Source organism: Bidens hawaiensis, unplaced genomic scaffold (genome assembly GCF_021521415.1).
Source record: "Bidens hawaiensis isolate Kalapana, Puna unplaced genomic scaffold, B.hawaiensis_p1.1 tig00005344_1, whole genome shotgun sequence".
In the NCBI taxonomy this organism is placed as follows: domain Eukaryota; kingdom Viridiplantae; phylum Streptophyta; class Magnoliopsida; order Asterales; family Asteraceae; genus Bidens; species Bidens hawaiensis.
The window spans coordinates 4492-24185 of record NW_027491340.1 but is presented as its reverse complement, the minus strand read 5'-3'; the positions used below and the strand labels follow the sequence as shown (position 1 = coordinate 24185).

The 19694-nt window shown below is 34.6% G+C and overlaps 1 protein-coding gene and 1 pseudogene across 2 annotated transcripts in view; one reads left to right on the top strand and one right to left on the bottom strand.

Moving 5' to 3' along the window:
- LOC143629611 (serine/threonine-protein kinase PBL34-like) overlaps positions 1–5373 on the top strand; it is a 33378-nt gene extending 28005 nt beyond the window's left edge. Inside the window, exons 5-6 of the mRNA XM_077098841.1 lie at positions 4354–4477; positions 4562–5373. Coding sequence (XP_076954956.1) covers positions 4354–4477; positions 4562–4980 — 543 coding nt within the window. The 3' untranslated portion in view covers positions 4981–5373. The remainder of the gene's footprint in view (positions 1–4353; positions 4478–4561) is intronic.
- An 813-nt stretch (positions 5374–6186) lies between these two features.
- Positions 6187–18537, bottom strand: LOC143629599 (UDP-N-acetylglucosamine transporter UGNT1-like; annotated as a pseudogene). The gene is made up of 11 exons (XR_013152985.1): positions 18372–18537; positions 8842–8918; positions 8415–8576; positions 7958–8091; positions 7502–7631; positions 7384–7428; positions 7221–7318; positions 7027–7134; positions 6717–6773; positions 6529–6614; positions 6187–6328 (listed from the first exon to the last, which is right to left on the bottom strand). The product of XR_013152985.1 is annotated as a UDP-N-acetylglucosamine transporter UGNT1-like (transcript).
- Between the last annotated feature and the right edge of the window lie 1157 nt (positions 18538–19694).

The window sequence follows — 19694 nt, the reverse complement described above, 5'->3', positions numbered from 1 at the left end:
GCAGCAAAGAACGCAGACCCAGCAAAAAGATGGTCGTTGAGCAAGTCCACGCGGGCGCGGTCCTCCTGAAACCTCCTTTCAGCCGGAGGCACAGAGTGAGCCCAGAAGTCTTCACACACACCCATGGACTGAAATGAGCTATCCTCAGTAATATTCCATCTCGGGCGGTATATGTGATCGGCTTCCTGCAAACACAAAGCAACGCAAAAGCAACGTTTTAGTCATCTAAACACTAATATGGAAGTCCGCACAGCGGAGCAAAACAAACTTATACCTGCGGAGAGCCAGCAGAAAAGTCAGCGCCAGCCCCACGAGAAGGCTGCGCCACGAAATCTCGTGGCGCTGCAGGGCTTGCGCGGTCGCCATCGGAATCTTCAAAATTGACCTCATCATCCTCTGTAACAGGTCTTTTCTCCTGCGACTTGGAAAAATCAAAAACAGTCTCGCGATGAGGGCTGCGCGCAGGAGGAGGTGAGGGAGGTCTCGACGCCGCTAGATCAGCGCGTAAAATAGTCTCCTGCTCCTTAGTAATCCCAATGAGAGGAGATTCAGTGCTTGTTGGAGCAGGAGCAGAACCAACGGCGCCGACGCCGGCGCCAGCAGTGCCGGCAGCAGCTTGTGTGCCAGCTATAATTCCTACGAAAAAACCAACAAAGAGAAATGATTCATGACTTGATCTAAAAGAAAAAAATCAGAAAATCAAAGCGCAATGAATACCTTGGCGCACCGACGTCCGCGAATTGAGCATCGCCATGAAGTCCATTTTTCCCCTCTTCGAGGGTAAAACAGGGGACTTCAAAGCAACCTTCGGCGCAGCCTCGGTACCTTGCTGCGCCTGAGGTTGAGCCACCAAAGTCGCCGGCTCTACAAACATTTGAGCGAGCAAAGATTCATTAATAACTCTATCGGAATCACGCTCATAAAACCACAAAGTATACCTGTTGGAGAAGAGGAAACAGCAGGCGCAGCGCCGCTTCCCTTGTCCGCCGCGCGAAGAGATGAGGTGGCGGCACCATACCTCATGTGGACAGGAGGAGTGCCCACACCTCGAGGCAAGGAAGACGAGGAAAACTTGAAGGTAAACCCCTTGGTTTTCTCAAGTCCCTTCGCTTGAGTAGGAGGATCCTGAGCAACAGGGGCATCATTTTTCTTCTGTTTTTTACTGGCCCCTGCGCCAGTTTTGCCTTTAGCTTTGCGCTTGAGTTGTGGCGCCTCAGCTTCTTCCTCCACCTCTTCTTCCGCGAGCTCCAGCTCATAGTTCTCGAGCGCATCTACAATACGTGCAACAGAAATGTTAACCAAATTTGGTATTCTAAAGGCATAAGCATAAGTACAAAGGCTTACCAGGCGCATCGCTGTCAAAGCAAAATCCCAAATCAACAGGGATGAACATATCATCGAAGCGATCGGGGAAAGCAACTTCCCCAGTGCCCAGCGAGACAGAGCCACCCTCCATATGCTCATCATAGGCGGCGTGGACGTATTCCTTGCTGACTGCATAATACAAGACAAATGATATCAGTAAAACGAATTATATTCGCGCAGAAATAATGCAATGAGCTAATAACTCACCTAAGCCATCAACTTGAATGACAGGCTCAGTCGCGCTGTCGGTCCACCTCTTGCTCATACCAACCCCCACCAGCGCCTCCTCGCAAATATTCTTGGCGGGGGATGGTTCAGCAATTAACTTGTTAACCCACATGCCCGTGGGGTTCTTAAGAACATTCTCATCCGCGGGCGCAGAAGTGATCGCGCGCATGGTCATGCGGATGGGAATCACACCAGCCTTAATATAAAAAAATTTCTCAGACCAGTCATGAAGGCTTTTGAAGGAAACAGTGCAGCACTTAACCTTCTGACTGCGAGGTATGAATGAGAACCAAGAATCTTGGATTTTTGGCTTATAAAAATATTGAAAGCGCCGAGGGGTGGGCTCCTCGCGCTGAGCTTTGCACATGAACTCAAAACGAGTCATGCGCACTAGTCCACAAGGATGGACTTGGGATATGTGAATCCCATAAAATTGAAGGAGCGCACCCATAAACCTTGTCATCGGAAGACGAAGGTTACAGTGGGTGAAAAAGTGAGAGTATAAAGAGATGTAGCCGGTGGGCGGATCTGCCGCCGTTTTCCCGGCCGCCGGGAGCAAACAGCCGTACTCAGGGAGAAAACCCTGAGAGGCGATGAGATTGTCGAAATCAGACTGTTTCAGTTTGCAGGGAATCTCATCCCATCTCTTCACCGTTTTGCTCTTCCCCACCTCCTCCGACGAGGCCTCGGCAGCCCGTTTTCCCCTGCCGGTCTTCTTCAAAGTGGACATAACTAATGATTTTACACGGCGTTTGCTGGGGAAAATTGTGGTGTCTGGGTTATCAGACATACAACTGTGAATCAAACAGCGGTTACTTCAAGAACGGAAATCTGGAAGCAAAAGACAAAAGCTCTTAATCGGAATGAAAATTGAAGAAGAAAGAGCTCTGAAATAACAATGAAGATGAAGAATAATAACTCAAAAGGCTTGCTTTTATAGGCCCAGGAGAGAGAAAGAAGCAGGTACTGATCAGAGTTCACGCGCCCCCACTCGCAGGTGCAGGCCAACCTGAGCGCGACACGTGTTCCTGACACTGTGTGAGGAGACATGAAAGGCAACTGTAGCACCTCGAGCACACGAAAAGTCTGACACATGTCTCCATCTCTGACGCATGTCAGCACCAACCAACCACGTATATGGACGATTCATTTCAACCAAAAGGATAGAATTTCGCGCAACGCACATATGAGAAACAAAAAAGAAAAGACAAACCCTATTAAAAGAGCAAACTGTTAAAGTCTAATATCTATCTTACCTCGCTCGCGCGAGACAAGACACACATTAGACTGGGGGGGCTTGAAGAGGTATGCACCCGCATTAACTTCGAGCGGGGCGGGTCAACCCACAAGATATAGACAAGAGGCTTGAAATCAGGATGTCATGAAGGCACAAAGCCAAAACCTATGCGCATGGCGCATATCACATATGCTCACGCATCACATATGCTCACGCGTATCACATGCTCACACATATCACATCTGCGCGTGGCGCATATCACATATGCTCGCGCATCATATATGCTCACACATATCACATCTGCGTGTGGCGCATCTGCGCGTGGCGCATATCACATATGTTCACGCATATTACATATGCTTGCGCATATCACATCTGCGCATGAAACATCTGCGCGTGAGAATAAGGAGGAGACCTCGAGCATCCCCAGGATAGGCGCACATTACACATGCACATAATCAGCCTCGTCCTTATCCAAATCAGGATAAGGACAACCCTGATTGTGCTCATCAGACAACCTTCCAGAAGGTATCCTTTAAGGAATAAAGAATATGCTGATGTTGACAGCTGCCAATGAAAGGTGGACAACTCAGCAAAATCCATGTGCTACCACGTGATTGCACATGGGTCAGGTGAAATACCTTGGTCAGAGAATAATCAATAAAAAAGCACCAGGTGTCCTAAGGACACGTGGCACGAAGCAATAGGAGGAGGCCAAAAAGGCCCTAATGGGATCTGAGCCCAATCATTGGAAACCCTAACACTATAAATACCACACCACCCCCACAGGGGGAGGTAAGCAAGAAAATACACTCTAAATCCTTACTCACTTTCTGATTATTATTATTTTCTCCTACAATATCTTATTCTCACACCGGAGGGTTACCCCAAAGAGGACCCCTCTGTCCCTTTCTGAGGGGTAAGTTCACGGTGCTGCTCGTTTTGTAGGTGGAAGAATTCATACTCCGGAAAACCATCGGTGAAATAGCACACTCATACCCGAGGAAAGTTGATCGTCTACCAGTGAGCCGATCCACGTTTCTTCAGTAACCTAATAGAGCTTTTAGGTTTTCGAATTTACACTCAAAAATCCACAAATTAACCGAACATGAAATTGCTTGATTTGAAGAAAAATCTAACGAATTTTGAGCTTAACTTCATAACAAATCAAGCAATGAAGACAGCGATTTTGAGATTCTCCACCTCCTCTGCGTACAAATTGATTACATAATTGCTCGTCTTTTGTGATGCTGAACTCTCTGCCCCAGGTCTAATTTGTGATCAGGGTTTATAAATTAAAAGATAACATCCAAAGATGACACACAAATCTTTCTAAGTGTATCCGTGATTTTTATTTTTGCTTTTATGGCATTAAACACAAAGTCGGTGTCATTGTTTCTTTAAATTTTATAGATTATGATATTTTTATGACATATTCTTTTGCATGTCATAAAATTATGTATATCATTAAAGACATTTTTTCTAGTAGTGTAATAAATATTTTTTTTCTTATCTTTTGTTAGGATTATAACGTGAAGCTTTCGGATTTTGGTCTCGCGAAAGCAGGACCGCAAGGGGATAAGACTCATGTCTCTACTAGGGTTGTTGGAACTTACGGCTATGCTGCTCCAGAATATGTGATGACTGGTACTATTATTTATTAATGTACTAAGAACGAAAATTAGTCTGTGTGAAAGCTACATTATTTTTTATTTGCGACTTCTTTTACAGGGCATTTGACAACAAAGAGTGATGTTTATAGCTTTGGAGTTGTATTGCTAGAGATCTTGACAGGTCGGAGATCAATGGACAAAAAACGGCCAAGTGGGGAGCAAAACCTCGTTATGTGGGCTCGTCCATACTTGGCCGACAACAGAAAAGTCTATCAACTAGTTGACCCTCGATTGGAGCTAAACTACTCGGTGAAAGGAGTCCAAAAGGTTTCTCAAATAGCATACAATTGTTTAAGCCGAGACTCAAAGGCCCGACCCTCAATGGATGAAGTTGTTAAAGCCATGAGTCAATTGCAGGACTTAAACGACTTCGCAATTCTATCTTATCACGCGCGTATGTCACAACAAGGTAGGCGTAAAAAGAAACAACCTGAAAGGACCCAAAATGTTACTCTTAGTCAATCTAAGGGTATGTAACATTGTAAATAGATCAAAATTGTAGGTTTATGTTAATTTGCGAACATATTTAGTCGATTTTAAAGATCTCATGGTGTAAGTTTCTGGGTGTCAAATATTAACAAAGCTAATGTTGGATTGGATTTTCCATATTGTGCATTGAGGGTTGACTACTGTCAAAACCCAACTATTGGTTAACGGATTAAATCGCTATGTTCTAAGGCCGATCGAATGTGTGTTTAAGGGTTTATCTAAGCGATCTAATTGTTTCTCTTTGTTTTATTTGACTATTTTAATACTTGCAAAAGGGTCGTGTTTGTAACCTTTAAATATGTTGATGTAATGATGGTGTTCGAAGAACAATTTAAACATAATTGCATATTTTATATGTATATAAAATGATTTACTGGACTGTATGCATTAGAAAATGTCCTTTGGGGATTGTTTTTTAATATGTATATTGCAACAATTTTTGCAGGAAGAGATCCAAACCTCCTCATATAATGCAACAATTCAGAAATAAAAAACTCTTTGTGCTGGTGATATCTACAATGTATCAGTGGCAAAATGTTTACAAATTTGTTGAGAATTTAGAGTAAGCTGTGGTTTTTGTTTATGCGGTTTGGCCAAAATATTCTTTTTAGTCCATCTTTTTTTGCTTTGGAGACCATTTGGTTTCAGCTTCTTGCCATTTTAATTTAGCTCTCAAACTTTGTTACAATAATCTGCTAACTTGTAATGACCAAAATATCCTTGGTGATTAATGAATTAAATGTATCATAGAATTGAAAAGTGAAAACCCACCCCACCACAGGCCCTATCATATATGTTCACAAGATAAATCAAGAACAAATTGTAAAACTGCATTTATAAATGAACGAGCACACGAGAAGTCTAGTAAACTCAGAGAACATTTCTTTAAATCAAATACTGATCTAGTGTTCATTGATTGCTTCATGTTTAGATTGGATATATGAATATTAGTCAAGTTGGTATTATCTTTAAATTGAATACTGGTCTAGTGTTCATTGATCGTAACTTTCAGACAAAAATGGGTGGCTCAGGTCAAGTAACGAGTCATACCAGGTTCGGATTAGAAAGGCCGAATTAAAATTTTAACTTGGTTCGGGTCAAAGCCAATTATGACCAAAATAGGTTCGGGTCAAAATGGGATGTTTTGGGGAAATAAGACTAGTCATTTTGATTTCCGACAAAGAAATGTTCAGGAAAAATGCCTCAATGAAAAAGCGACGAGTTACTAACAGACCAGCAAAACACTTAAATTATAGCGGTTTCCAAATTATGACTTGAATTCGAGTTTTGATTAAACAAAATTGATTTTTCTATCATGTGCCTTCTAAACATGAACCTGTTACAAACCAAAACAACCTTAATTAGTTCATATTTCCTCAGAATATTCAAACAATCACATTTTTATAATGAAAATTGTATGAACTATGAAGTGGTCACAAGACACATAAGATCACACAAAATCCATACATTGTGATACTATGGTCTTACTGTTTTTGAATATCCTGTATGGAGAACAAAACATGAAGTGTATCTCACCTGACTACCGGTTACAACCCTCTGATCTTGCAATACGCGTAGGTACATGATCCAAGAAACCCAAGAGATTGGCCCACCACGTTCAACTGATTATATCCAACACAAATTCAAAAAAAATATAAAAGAGATCTTGAAAAACACATTCAAATGTTATAAAAGATGAATCTTGAAGAGGGTCAACCATATACCAGATCAAATGGGAGACCACCAAACAGAATCCAACCTAACCCGATCGTGAAAAGATCCTACAATATCATTGCATATGTCAATACATATTGCCTATGTCCCAAAAGTCAATTGTTTGACTTTCAGAGTCAAACTGTTGCCTTTTAAATGTCCACAATAAGTTGACCTTGTGCGACATAAAATGCATATATACATTTGTAGTTAAAGAAGTCATTCGTTAACTTCCTTCATCCCAAAAAATAAAATTTTGACTTCTAAATGTCAAATTAAAAAGTTGAACCATAATCTATATCAAATCAAAGCTTTGCAAACCTTTAAGTTCCCGCAAATCGTTTGCGTGAGGGCCGAGTTTAGAGTTGTGTTCAAGAAAACTGCATAGTTCAAAAGGAAAGCCAAAACACATGATAGAAGCATCACAACCTGTATAAAAACATTCACAACTAAGTATAAGACACAAGCACGTAATGTTTTACGTAAACTGTTTATATAATATTATAAATTCGTACCTGAAATCCGACTGATGACAAGTAAGAGAAGTTGGCGGTAACTTGGATATCACCGGATACCCATGTCCACAGTAACAAAATTGGAGTACATATTATACCTACAAAATGATTTGGGTCAACATATTGAGTTGACGTATGTCTTTGATAAAGGGGTGGTTCTTACCATTGCACCACATAAGACCAAAGCTATTCAGACCACTAGATTTTCCTGAGAAAATAGCAATATGCATGTCACAAACTATCTTGAAACGAAAGGATCCATAATGAAAATATATAATTACCTATTCGAGCTATCGAAGCTAGATATATTGCGGTACAAATGTTTGCAGAGAAAACTTGGGGTAGGCATATGCATCAAACGACAAATCCCGAGCTCCAGCTATGTAGGCACCAAATATGATTATCCCTACACTGAAATACAGTTGTTTGATCAACTTGTTAGTTGGCGATCACGAGAACCCGTTAGAAAAAAAACTATTGGGCCCTACAATACCCTAGTAACCAGTTTGATCAACTTATGATATGATATTACTAATTTGGTTTTCATTTTCATGTGGTTTTACGGTTTTAAAGGTGGATTTGAGGTAAAATAAAATTTATTGACATAATAAAAAGGTTGTGAAGTCTATGCCAACATATGTCACAGTTCCATGGTCCCTATATTATGTGTTATAAAACAAAAATTACATAGTAAACTGAAATGTACAATATCTTGTCTTTAGTGTTAGGAAATGTACCTGCCAATGATGTAACGTGAATACTTTTGTCGCACCAAAACATACTCTACTACCATTGTAAATGCTACGGTGGTCCGTCTAAGTGTTGTGTACATGGGCACACTCACCCCACGAACTGATTCCATTGAAACTAACTTTTACATACAAAAGAAAAAATGTCAAATTACCGATAATCCATGTTAAATATATATGGGCGCGAACAATATATAAACAATTTTTATGCATGTAGAGAACTCTGAGAACCACGTAAGCATTAAACACTTGCAGCAGTGCATATCAGATTTAGTGAGAGTGAGAGAAAGTAGGCGGTTATGAGCTTACATGATCGCCTTTGTATCACAATTAAAAAAAATATGTAAATGTGTTTATATGGTTATTGCAGTTCTCAACATATGTGCATTATAGGTGCGTGATTCTTTGTTCAAATAAAAAATCTGACTAGCAAAATATATTGTACCATGTAAAGAAGATAGGAAATGGCTAGAGGAAGCGTTGTAAGCAATGCATTTAATGGTACCAAAATCCCTGGGATATTATTCGTGCTCTGGTTTTCATTATTGACTTGGAAGGAGATGATTTTTCGGCATTGCATTGCATAAAGAACTGATGAACACACCAACTACAAGAAAACATAAGAAAAGGTAACCCAAGTCAAATTTTACATATATTTTGAAGTTAAACATATTAGTTTATATTTTAAACCATTAACAAGTATACTCGTTGTAAAGATAAACTCGATGACTATATCAATTTAGGAAAAGGTTACCTACAACCTGAATTGTTTTGAACTAAAAAACATAACCTATGGATGTAAATTTCTACTATGAAAAAAATCAACTTTGACCTATTGAAAATCAAAATTAAAATTAGTTGTTGAGGTAAACCTGGAAAAGGGTAATGACATTGGCACATGGAAATTTGTATGAGGAAAGAGCAGCTTTGTTGAACAGTATCAAGAGAACTGCAAAATCAACATAAGAAATATGAAAAATAGTCAACAAATATTAAGATCTTAATATATACATATAGAGCAAGGTTATAATAAGAAGTAATTGTTTTCTAAAAAGTGTAGAAAGTGCGTTTTCACCATTAGATTTAATAAAACACACCGCACAATAAACACACTTTTCATATCCACCATCAGATCAACATATCTAACGCACCAGATTACTTCTTACACTTCTTAGACACACTCCACTTCTTATTTTAACCCACCCTATATATATATATATATATATAGGGGATGGTTCAGGAGAGAAGACATCTTAGTGCGAGAAATGAGAGAAGTTAATTACAACCATTGATTATGTTTCATCTAAGGCCTACATTTAAGATGGCAATCTTGTAATATGAAGATGTAGGGCTGTAAGTGAATCGGACGTCCGATCGTCCGTTCGGCAAGAAGTTTGTTTGTGTTTGTCCGTTTAATAAATGAACCGGACATGGACAAAAAAATTTCGTTCGGTAAGCTTAATGGACGAACACGGACAAAGAGCAGGTCCGTTCAGTAGTGTCCATGAACGTCCGGTAACGTCCATTCGATTCCGTCTGATAATGTCCGAACGTTCGTACGGATAGGTTTGTGTATGTCTGTTAGTCGTTAATGACAGCATTAGTGCCTGTTGTCCATTAGTGTCCATTAATGTTCATTAGTGTCCATTAATGTTCATCTGTTTGTTTGTCCATTAGAGTCAATTACTGTCCGTTTGTCCATTAATGTCCCTTAGTGTCCGTTTGTCCATTAGTGTCCGTTAACGTCCGTTTACAATATTAATGGACGGACACGGACAAACTCAATTTCTTAATGGACGGACACAGACATAAATTTTCGTTAGGTAGAGTGTTCGTGAACCGTCCGTTTGTCCGTCAAAAGCTTAACGGACGGACACGAACAAGGACTTGTTCGTGTCCGTCCAGTCTGTGTACACCTATGAAGATGTCTATTATTATGGATTTTAAAACAAAAAGGTTGTTTAGTATTTTGTTCTTTGTATATATCTACAAATTGTTTCCTATCTCGTAACTCAATTTCAAACCTTCTAAAATAACACTTACTAAAGATCCTCATAAATGCATTTGTCAAAGAATTAATAAATCATGATTAACTGATTGAAGGTTTATTATTTTTGGTATAACAAAAGGGTTGTATTGGTTGTGCATTTTAATGTGTTTTTTGTTATTTTTATTTTTTATGTTTTTCTATTGAATACTTGAGTTCATAAACGATCTCACATGAATACCTACATTACTTGAGTTCATAAACTTGAGTAACTTAATTAATTTTTCTACACTTTTCTAAATTTGATTAGCCTAATTTTTTTTTCAATTACATAAACAAAAATAAAAAATCGTAGTTTACGTATTAAAGATGCACAAGCCTAGGTAGGATTAACAGTGTTTGGTGTAAGACTGTGTATGTACATCCTTCATCTTTTATACAACGATCGTTAATTTGCATATCTAACTAACAAAGTTGTGTAGTTGTCAAAAGTTTATGCAGGTATAATATGGTTCTTCAAATAATTATTAACTGTGTAGGGTGTTAAAAGTTTGTGTAGGTATATGTTGTATGGTTTCTTCAAATACATATAAACTGTGTAGGTTGTTAAAAATTTGTGTAGGTTATGTTGAACTGGTTCTCCAAATACATATAAACTGTGTAGGTTGTTAAAAATTTTTGTGGGTATGTATTGGTTGTGTCAGTGGCGGATCCAGTTTAATTTTCCAGTGGGTTCACCATTCGGGTTGGTTTAGCGGTCCGGGTCAGGTCGACGGTTCGGTCGGTTCGACGATTCGGGTCGTTTAAGGTTTATCACATAATACAAATATTATACAATAACACAAAAAAAACATCGTCATTAAAATTAAAAAAAAAAACACATAATACAAAATACAAATTTGATGGTCAAATCTACTAGTTTGCATATCTATTCCATTCTTCCTCTTTGGTTTTCTAGTATCAAATCTATTCGTTTGCAACATGCACCAACAATATTTATTAAATTTGATACTTTAGAAAAATTAAAATTTTCATGATATTTGATTGCAAAAGCCACAACAACAATTTAAAGTTGGTAAGCAAAACAAAAACATCACTAATTTCAACAAATAAAAAAACATAGTGAGATCAAAAGTCAAAACATAATATAAACAAAAAAATTGTGATGGCCACTGTGTTAGGGACTTAGGGGTTGATGGAGTTTGAACGTGTATGAGAATAGGTTATCATTAAGGCTTTTAAAAAAATTAGAAGTAGAAACACATAACCAGCAATGAGGGATTCTAACCTGTGACCTTTCACAGTGGATAGCGAAACTGTGGAAGGCTTGCCACTAGACCATGGATTCAATTAGTTAACATGTTCACTCATAAAATATACGTGGGTTCACTTTCATATTTTACATAAGCGTTCTATATAAAATCCGAAACTCAGTGGGTTCCTGTGAAACCGTACTATTGTAAGTAGATCCGCCCCTAGGTTGTGTAATGATCTCTTTTGCAAGGATCGTGTATGAAAGATTTCATGTGTAGGTTATTTTCTATTAAGTGTAGGTGAATATTAGTATGTTATGTTGTTTGTATTTTTTAATCTTTACGTACATAAATTGAAGTTGTATTTAGGTATGATGAATATTTAAATGGAATATGTGACTGCAAGAAAAAAAAAGATTTCAAAGGATTTTCAGTTACGTTTGTGAGAATTTGTGTGCTTTTAAGTTTATTTAAACCATTAGAAAATAATTGTAAAAAATACTCATTACATTTATATAAAATAAAGTCAAATTTTGATTACTTTTAGATCTAATAATAATGTAAGGAAAGTAAAAAATTAAGTTATTACTTGATACTTTCAACATTTAACTACTTACCAAAATAAGATTCTCATCTTTACCTTTATACCCTTTTAATTAATTAAAAGAAAATATACAAAGAAAAATTCTGATTGGCTGCAGTGATTTCTCGCATTTCTCGCAATAACTTGACTTCTTTTCTGAATTTAAACCTATATATATATATAGAGAGAGAGAGAGAGAGAGGAGATAGAATACAATAATTGCTAAAAGTACATTAGGTACAAAAATACTTATATTCACGAAATCGATCCACGAAATCACATCACAAGATCTCGAAATCGTCAATACATATCCAATTAATCATTGGTTCACCGAAATAAACAGTTTTAGATTGCTAATCGATCAATTTTTACTTTTTTTCACGAAAACCGCTTTTGAGCGTTTTAGGTTTTTGGCTGAGCGTTTTAGTATTTTTGCCTTTGAACGTCTCGGGTACCTATCAAATGTTAAACAATTATTGTACAATAATCACCCTATATATATATATATTTGCATTTGAACGTCCAGCGTACCTATCGTATGTTAAGCAATTATTGTACAGTAACCTCACCCAATATATATATATATATGGGTGGGTTATAATAAAAAGAAATAGTTTTTTAGGAAGAGTAAGAATTAATTTAGGCCATTGGATTTATGATCTAATGGTTGAGATTGGTATTTTTTAAACTACCAAATAGTTTCCTAGGATTAAGGATTTATGCTACATGGTTTCTTAATTCTAAATTTATGTTATTTCTACTCTTCCTACAAAACTATGTATTTTATTTTAACCATTTTCTATATATATATATACACACACTCTATATAGGGTGAGGTTATTATAAAAAATACAAAGTGTCTAAGAAGTGTAGGAAGAGATATTGACCATTAGATATAGTTATCCAATGGTCAAGATGGAAAGTTGATCTAATTTATGATGTGTTATATTTTTGTACTTGTTTTATAACACACAAAGGACATAATCGTCTATTGTGTTATATTATTTATGGAAAGTATCAATTTTAATTAATAATTTTAATTCTCCTAGAATAGATAAAATCAAAATTATCAAAAAAAAAAAAAAAACACTATATCATAAAAAATAAGAACACCCAAATAAACAACTAAATATTTAAATAATATTGTGTTCTCATTTGACCATCACAACATAAATAACTAAAACAATTTGTGTATCATCATGAACATTTGTCTATAACTAAAACACACCAATAACAAACTAAAACACAGTGATAATAAAGTATGAACTTATCCATGATCCATATGAACTAAAACACAATAAATTACAGAAACTACAAGTGGTTATAAACTAAAACACAATAAAGGATCACTAATTTTGTTTTCTTATTATGACTTGATGACAGAAAACAATAAAATCACAACATTTTTATCCCAAAAATAAGTTATTATTTATTGTTTCATGTGTGCATTAGAAATATAGACGTGACGCAAATAGACAACTAAATCAATATTTTATAGTTATTGTTATAATTTCTTTTCTTTTCTTTTGGTTCTATATAAGTCGATTTATTTTTGCAAAAAGTTCCATGGAGGAAAATGACTGTAGATGAAGATGATGATGCTTGGAAGGTTTTTAAAATATAATTAATAATAAACTAGTAATATGGAAGCTACCAAAATTTAAGGCATGTCTTAACCTACTGATTTTAATTCCAAAAATAATAAAAAAAACTATGGACAATCCTATCCTTGTGTGTTATAATCCATCCAAGGGTCTATATTGTTTCCTACACTTCTCATGAAATTTTGTCTTTTTATTATAATCTTACTCTCTATATATATATATATATATATATATATATATATATATATATATAATTATTTGATTAAATTGAACAAACAGATCTATATTATATAATGGCATATACACAATACAATGTATGCTTTCCCATATATGTATAGTAGGACATTGCTTGTTTATCGGATATGACATATGAGTATAGATTAACAAGCCATTCTTTACTTGATGGTGGTAAGATAATCTTGAACCGAGTTTGATAGGCTAACAAATGTGGACTTGAACATGATTCGAGGAAAATTAGAGTCGAATAATACGAAATTATCTTATTTAAAATTGTGTTTAATGAATCTATCTATAAAACATTTGCAGAAAAAAAAAGAAGGCAAATGAATCTATCTACAAAAATATTTGCAGCTAGAAAAAGAAAAAAAAATTATTTGTTACTGTAAAAGATCATGACGAGAATTCAAATCGAAATGAATACCTTCATATAATTATCATAGATGTACATGTACACTTATTTTTTTACCTAGTGGAAAGTGAGATGATTGGTTCATATTTATCCTTACAAATGCAAGATTAAGAGGATTTTATGTGGAAAAAAATTGTTATTTAAAAGATGTACACTTAAGTTTCACCGAAAAGGAAGGAATGTTATTGTTTTCTCGTTTTACTCATAATCATGTATGTGAAGAAAATTAAATGTAAATGTATGATAATTATGCCCGTGTGATTGTTATCGTCAACATGAAAGTTCGTAGGGCCATTAATAATAATATCAGCTATACTTTGTTTGCCTTAAAAATGTAATGATTCTAAAGTCTAACTAAGTAAGGTCATGGGATATATTCTAACCCCAACATAAGGTTAAAATGACATGATACTTTAAAGATGAATTAAATCACTCACCACTTGTGTTAAAATTGTTAAAAAAGGGTCTTGGATTATGCTTTTAACGGGTTAAAAGACAAAAAACAATATATTAAGTTAACAATTAATAGGAGTGAGATGAAGTTTAAATGATTAAATCATTTCCTTTGAGTGAGATAGAGTGAAAGAGAGAAAAATAAGTGATATTATACTTATGTGAAGTAAAGATGAGTTAAAGTATACGAATCTTGCGTTAAACTTTATTCCACATGTTTTAGAAGTTTTTAATTTTTCTTTTGTCGATTTTGATGTGCAAGGATATGATATATTTTACAATAAATCTCGTACATGCATTGAATATATAATCAACATATTGCAGTATTGATTTGATATTTTGGTGGTTATACATTTACCTATACTATTAAAAGAATAAAGTTCTTGTACAAATGTCATGTTTCTATTGATTCATTACTATATTTCCATATATACTAAGGCTTTTCAAATTTTCTTGATAATTAAATATTATTTTGTTGGATTCATATATTTATATTTTACTTATTATTTTGTTGGATTCAATTATAATATTCAAGTTATGAGATATACTATAAATGTTAATTTTAAGTAAATATATTTTTTGCTATGCACTATGTATTTTACAAAATTGAACATACATCAAAAAATGTGGATACTCATTTTAACATGTTACTATGTTAAAAACGTATACTTATATTAACAACAAAAATTTATGTCAAAATGATTACAAATTGGAATGATAAGAATTAAGATTGTTTTTTTTTATATTTCCGTTGTATTTTTATATGTTTCCTTTTTAACAACCAAATACCTTTATAATTACATTAATATATTACATAACCACTTTTTTTTTATATTTTACAAAATCTAACATACGTTAGTATAGACAATAATTTGTTTTTTAAATATGTTAAGTTAATAATGTTTATTTGTTCTAATAACAATTAACCATGTAGTTACTTGTCCAATCACATCATTTAATGTTCATCGATTAGACGTTGGAGAAGAAAATGAACCGCCAACTACTAAACAAGGTTCTATATGTACAAACTCAAATGACACATGTTACTTTTTTCTATTCATTTACTTTTTGGATAAAATACATGTGTTCACACTTTATTTCATAGGTTATACCAAATTTTTTTATAATCATTCTTCTGTTTTTATATTTAATAGTTGTCACGATAAATACCAAAGAAGCAATTGCATAGGGAATTTCACTAGTGAAGAGTATAAACGGTGTTAAAATGCTTATATTAGACAAACACGATAAAGTTACAAACAAAACTACAAATGTGGTTTATAAGAAACTATTTAGCAGTTAATGAAATTTTCATTTTGAACTTTGGATTATCTATCGAATAATTGTATAAAGGATGTTAATTTCGTTGATAGTTATGTTTGATAATCAACTTTTTTGTACTGGTATTATTAACAACTAAATATCATGTACCCATCCCAACTATATGACAACCTATTTTATAATTTTATAATAACTGCAGTTTTTACATGATTTATAAATTTTCATCCGTGTCGTACACGGGTCAATAGCCTAGTATATGTAATTTAAAAGAATAACAAAAGATTTAGAATTAGACCATAGGGTATGGCTTATGGAGGATTATTGAGGGTGCTAAGGTGGCGCGCGTGATGTGATACTGTTGGAAGTTGGAACACAACACCGCCCCCTCTTTGAGCACTAGTGATGGGGTGCAAATAATGGTCACTAGGCTAACACAGTTGGAACAAAACACCGCCCCCTCCTTGTTTTTTTCATTTTTTTTGTCTTTTTCATATCATTTTGTTTTTAAATAAAATAAATAAAATGACAAATAATGGTGAATAATGAAGCATAACATGAGTTGAGTAGCGTGGGTTGATAATGAGTGAAAGATTAAGGTGACATTGATACAACAAATGATGAAAAATAATAAAGAATTAGTCCAAAATAAAGATGACAAGAGAATCCTACAAAAGGATATGTCACTTCACCTAATTATTTTTTAAGTCAAAGTAGCATACAAAACAAAATTATGCGAGCCTCTCATCCTGTTGGTAAATAATTTATAAAATTTGATTTTTGCTGATATGACTTTTTGAGAATGCCAAAAATGATATTTTGGAAGTACAAGCACAGAATAATTGTACTAAAAGAATCATTGTCTTTCTCTTCTTGTTTTTATTAATTAATATATTTAATCGAAACCATAATACTATCTCTTAAATCGGACTACACTAATTTAATAATAAACAATTAATTATAACATTAATCTCCAACTAAGTAGGCACTAAACAAAATATTAATTTATCAACACAAATTTGACGGAATGGTATATGAAAATGCAACAGATGTTTTCTACCTTCACAAGTCAAGGGTTCAAATCTCATAACAAGATTAAATGAATTTAAAAATAGATTACTAGTTGTTCAAATATAAACATGAGGAAAAACATTTTCAATTAAAATGTTTGAAATTATAATAAATGTATTTTATATAAAAAGAAAAGTTTGTTTTTATATTTATTAAAATCCATCACTTTTTATTAAAATAAACATAGATAAGGCTGAGGGGTGTGGGGGGCGCGAGAGGGGGCGCGAGTGGGGGCTCCAGACAATAATATTGTGACGTGTGGCAGAGAGAGAAACTTGATAAGATGGGTGTTGGAGCCCCCGCTCGCGCCCCTGGCCCTGGTGTGGAGGGGCGCGAGAGGGGGCGCGAGCGGTTTTTTTTTTATTTTTTTATAAATGTATTAAAAAAACGTATTATTAAAAAAACTCATAAATTATTTAAAAAAACACACATTAATTAAAAAAACACATTAATATCTAAAAAAAAAATTAAAGTACAAAATAAAAAAAAACCTTATTCTTATTCTTCGGCTTGGTCTTCTTCGATCAACCTCTTTCGGATACGTTCATAATGCACCTTTATGATGAGGGGGCTTCGAAGCCCAACATTTTCCTTTTTTTTTCTTATAAAACAAAAAAACCAATACAATAATATATAATACAATAAAAAAATACAATAATACTAAAATACAAAATAAATTAAATAAAAAAACATATAAAAAAAATTAAGCTTCAAAGTACAAAGTCCAATTGGCAACTTTATTTTAATTTCTGTTTTAATAAAGCTTCAAAGATCAAGGGCTAAAAGTGAAAATACATTTAAATTATAATATGCTAATTTATTTTAATTTCTGTTTTAATTAGCCATCTCCTTCATTCTGTTTTTCCGATTTGGGTTTCCGGCCGTCGGAATCCGACGCTGGCCAATGTTAATATTATCCAACGGCTCTATTCTTCATCCCAACGGCTCTTCACGCATTCCCAATACCCCTTTACGCCTCTGCCCTCCCGCTAGCGGCCTTGCGCCTGCTTTGAAAGCCGTGCTCGCGCCCCTCTCGCGCCCCTCTCGCGCCTCGGTGGTGTGGTGCTCGCGCCCCGGGGCGCGAGCGGGTGGGCTCACGCGCCCCCTCTCGCGCTCCACACCCCTCAGCCTAACATCATAGAGTTAGGCAGCACTATGAACGGTTCTTGGAAAACCTCACCACAGATTACCTGTCACACTCTACTTCGTGGGTCCTATATTGGAGATCCTTAATTGTACAAAGTTTTAACCAATTTAAATAAACATTTACGATTTGAGCAAACGTGAATCGATGAGCAAAAGCGAATAATCATAAATAAACATTTACGATTGTAAATGAACAAACGAGACATTTGTTTATTTCCTTCATCTAAATAAAAGGGAAATAGTTGTGTTTATGTTTGTCTGTTTATTAAATATGAACAAATATATGTAAACAAACTTATCACTGAATAGTTCACTGAACGTTTAGTTCGTTTAAGTGTGTACATGTATAGAGAGAGAGAGAGAGAGGTGGGAAAGAACCTGCACATGCCATGTAAGAAATGGCGGCATATACGCCTTTTCTTGTCATCGGAGAAGAGAGACGGCGGCCATCATCGTCACCGGATTTCGATTCTAACAAGGCTTTCTGATCCTTAAAGTCCATTTCTTCCTTTGGATTGAATGGTATATGCAACAGAATTTTAGAACTCTCTCTCTCTCTCTCTCTCTCTCTCTCTCTCTCTCTCTCTCTCTCTCTCTGCCGGAAAAGAACAAGAGAGATGGGATGAGAATGAGAAAGGCTATTAAAAAGTGAGGGTCCGCAAAGATTCTAATGCACCAACTTTTTATATTTTTCATATTTAACGCATCTATTTTATTCCTAGTTTTAATTCGGTCCTTTGACTATAAAAAAAGGTTGAAGACATGATGATAAACTTAGATGTGTTGTAGTGCTATTAGTTAGGATGATTGTTTTCTTTTTTTATTTCACAAGGTTAATATGACTTTAGGTTGTTATATGTGTAACTCCTTTGATAATTAAGTTGTATTAATTGGGTTAATCTATTTAAAATGGAATTTAAGAGATGTTTATTATACAAGGCAACTTATTTACGATTCGTTCACACCCACCAAACCATATATCTAACAAGATTAGAGCATCTTTGATGTCATGAACAACATGAAAGTTAAAAACAGTATATATCTTATTTAAGAAAAAGTATGAAAATAGATAACAAGATAAATTGATTACGTAAGTCGTGATCAGATTACACGATTTTATGTGTACCTTGATTATGGTCAAAGTCTTTGACATGAATAAATACATGAGTTGTATTCGAGTTTATTAGTTAACTAATCAAACCATCGAACTCATTAAACCAATGTAATACCTTTTTGTTATAGCATATTATCTTCTGCCTTATTGAATTAACTTATATACTTGTTGTATCACGCATTCAAACAATATACAACTACGCTAACAATTTAATTCACTTCTTTTTTGAGGGACTTGATTTGTATAAAAAAAATTATGTAAAAAGGTTTAACAAAACAAAATTATTATAAAAACAATTTTTTGAATATCCCAAATTTTATAGTATAATAACTAAAAACAGAAATCTGATTAATATGAAAATTAGCACTTTATTATGTAATCTTTTATGGTAATTATATTAATGCACAATCAATAATATATAAAACTCAAAATAAGTATAAAAGGAATGAAAACTAAGATGAATCATTTAATGTTATATATATTGTTGTGTTATGAAACAAGCCTAATAGTCAAACATGTGAGAAAGAGATGTAGGAAAAAAAATGGAGATTTCATTAATATGGTGTATGTTACAAGGAGATACAATG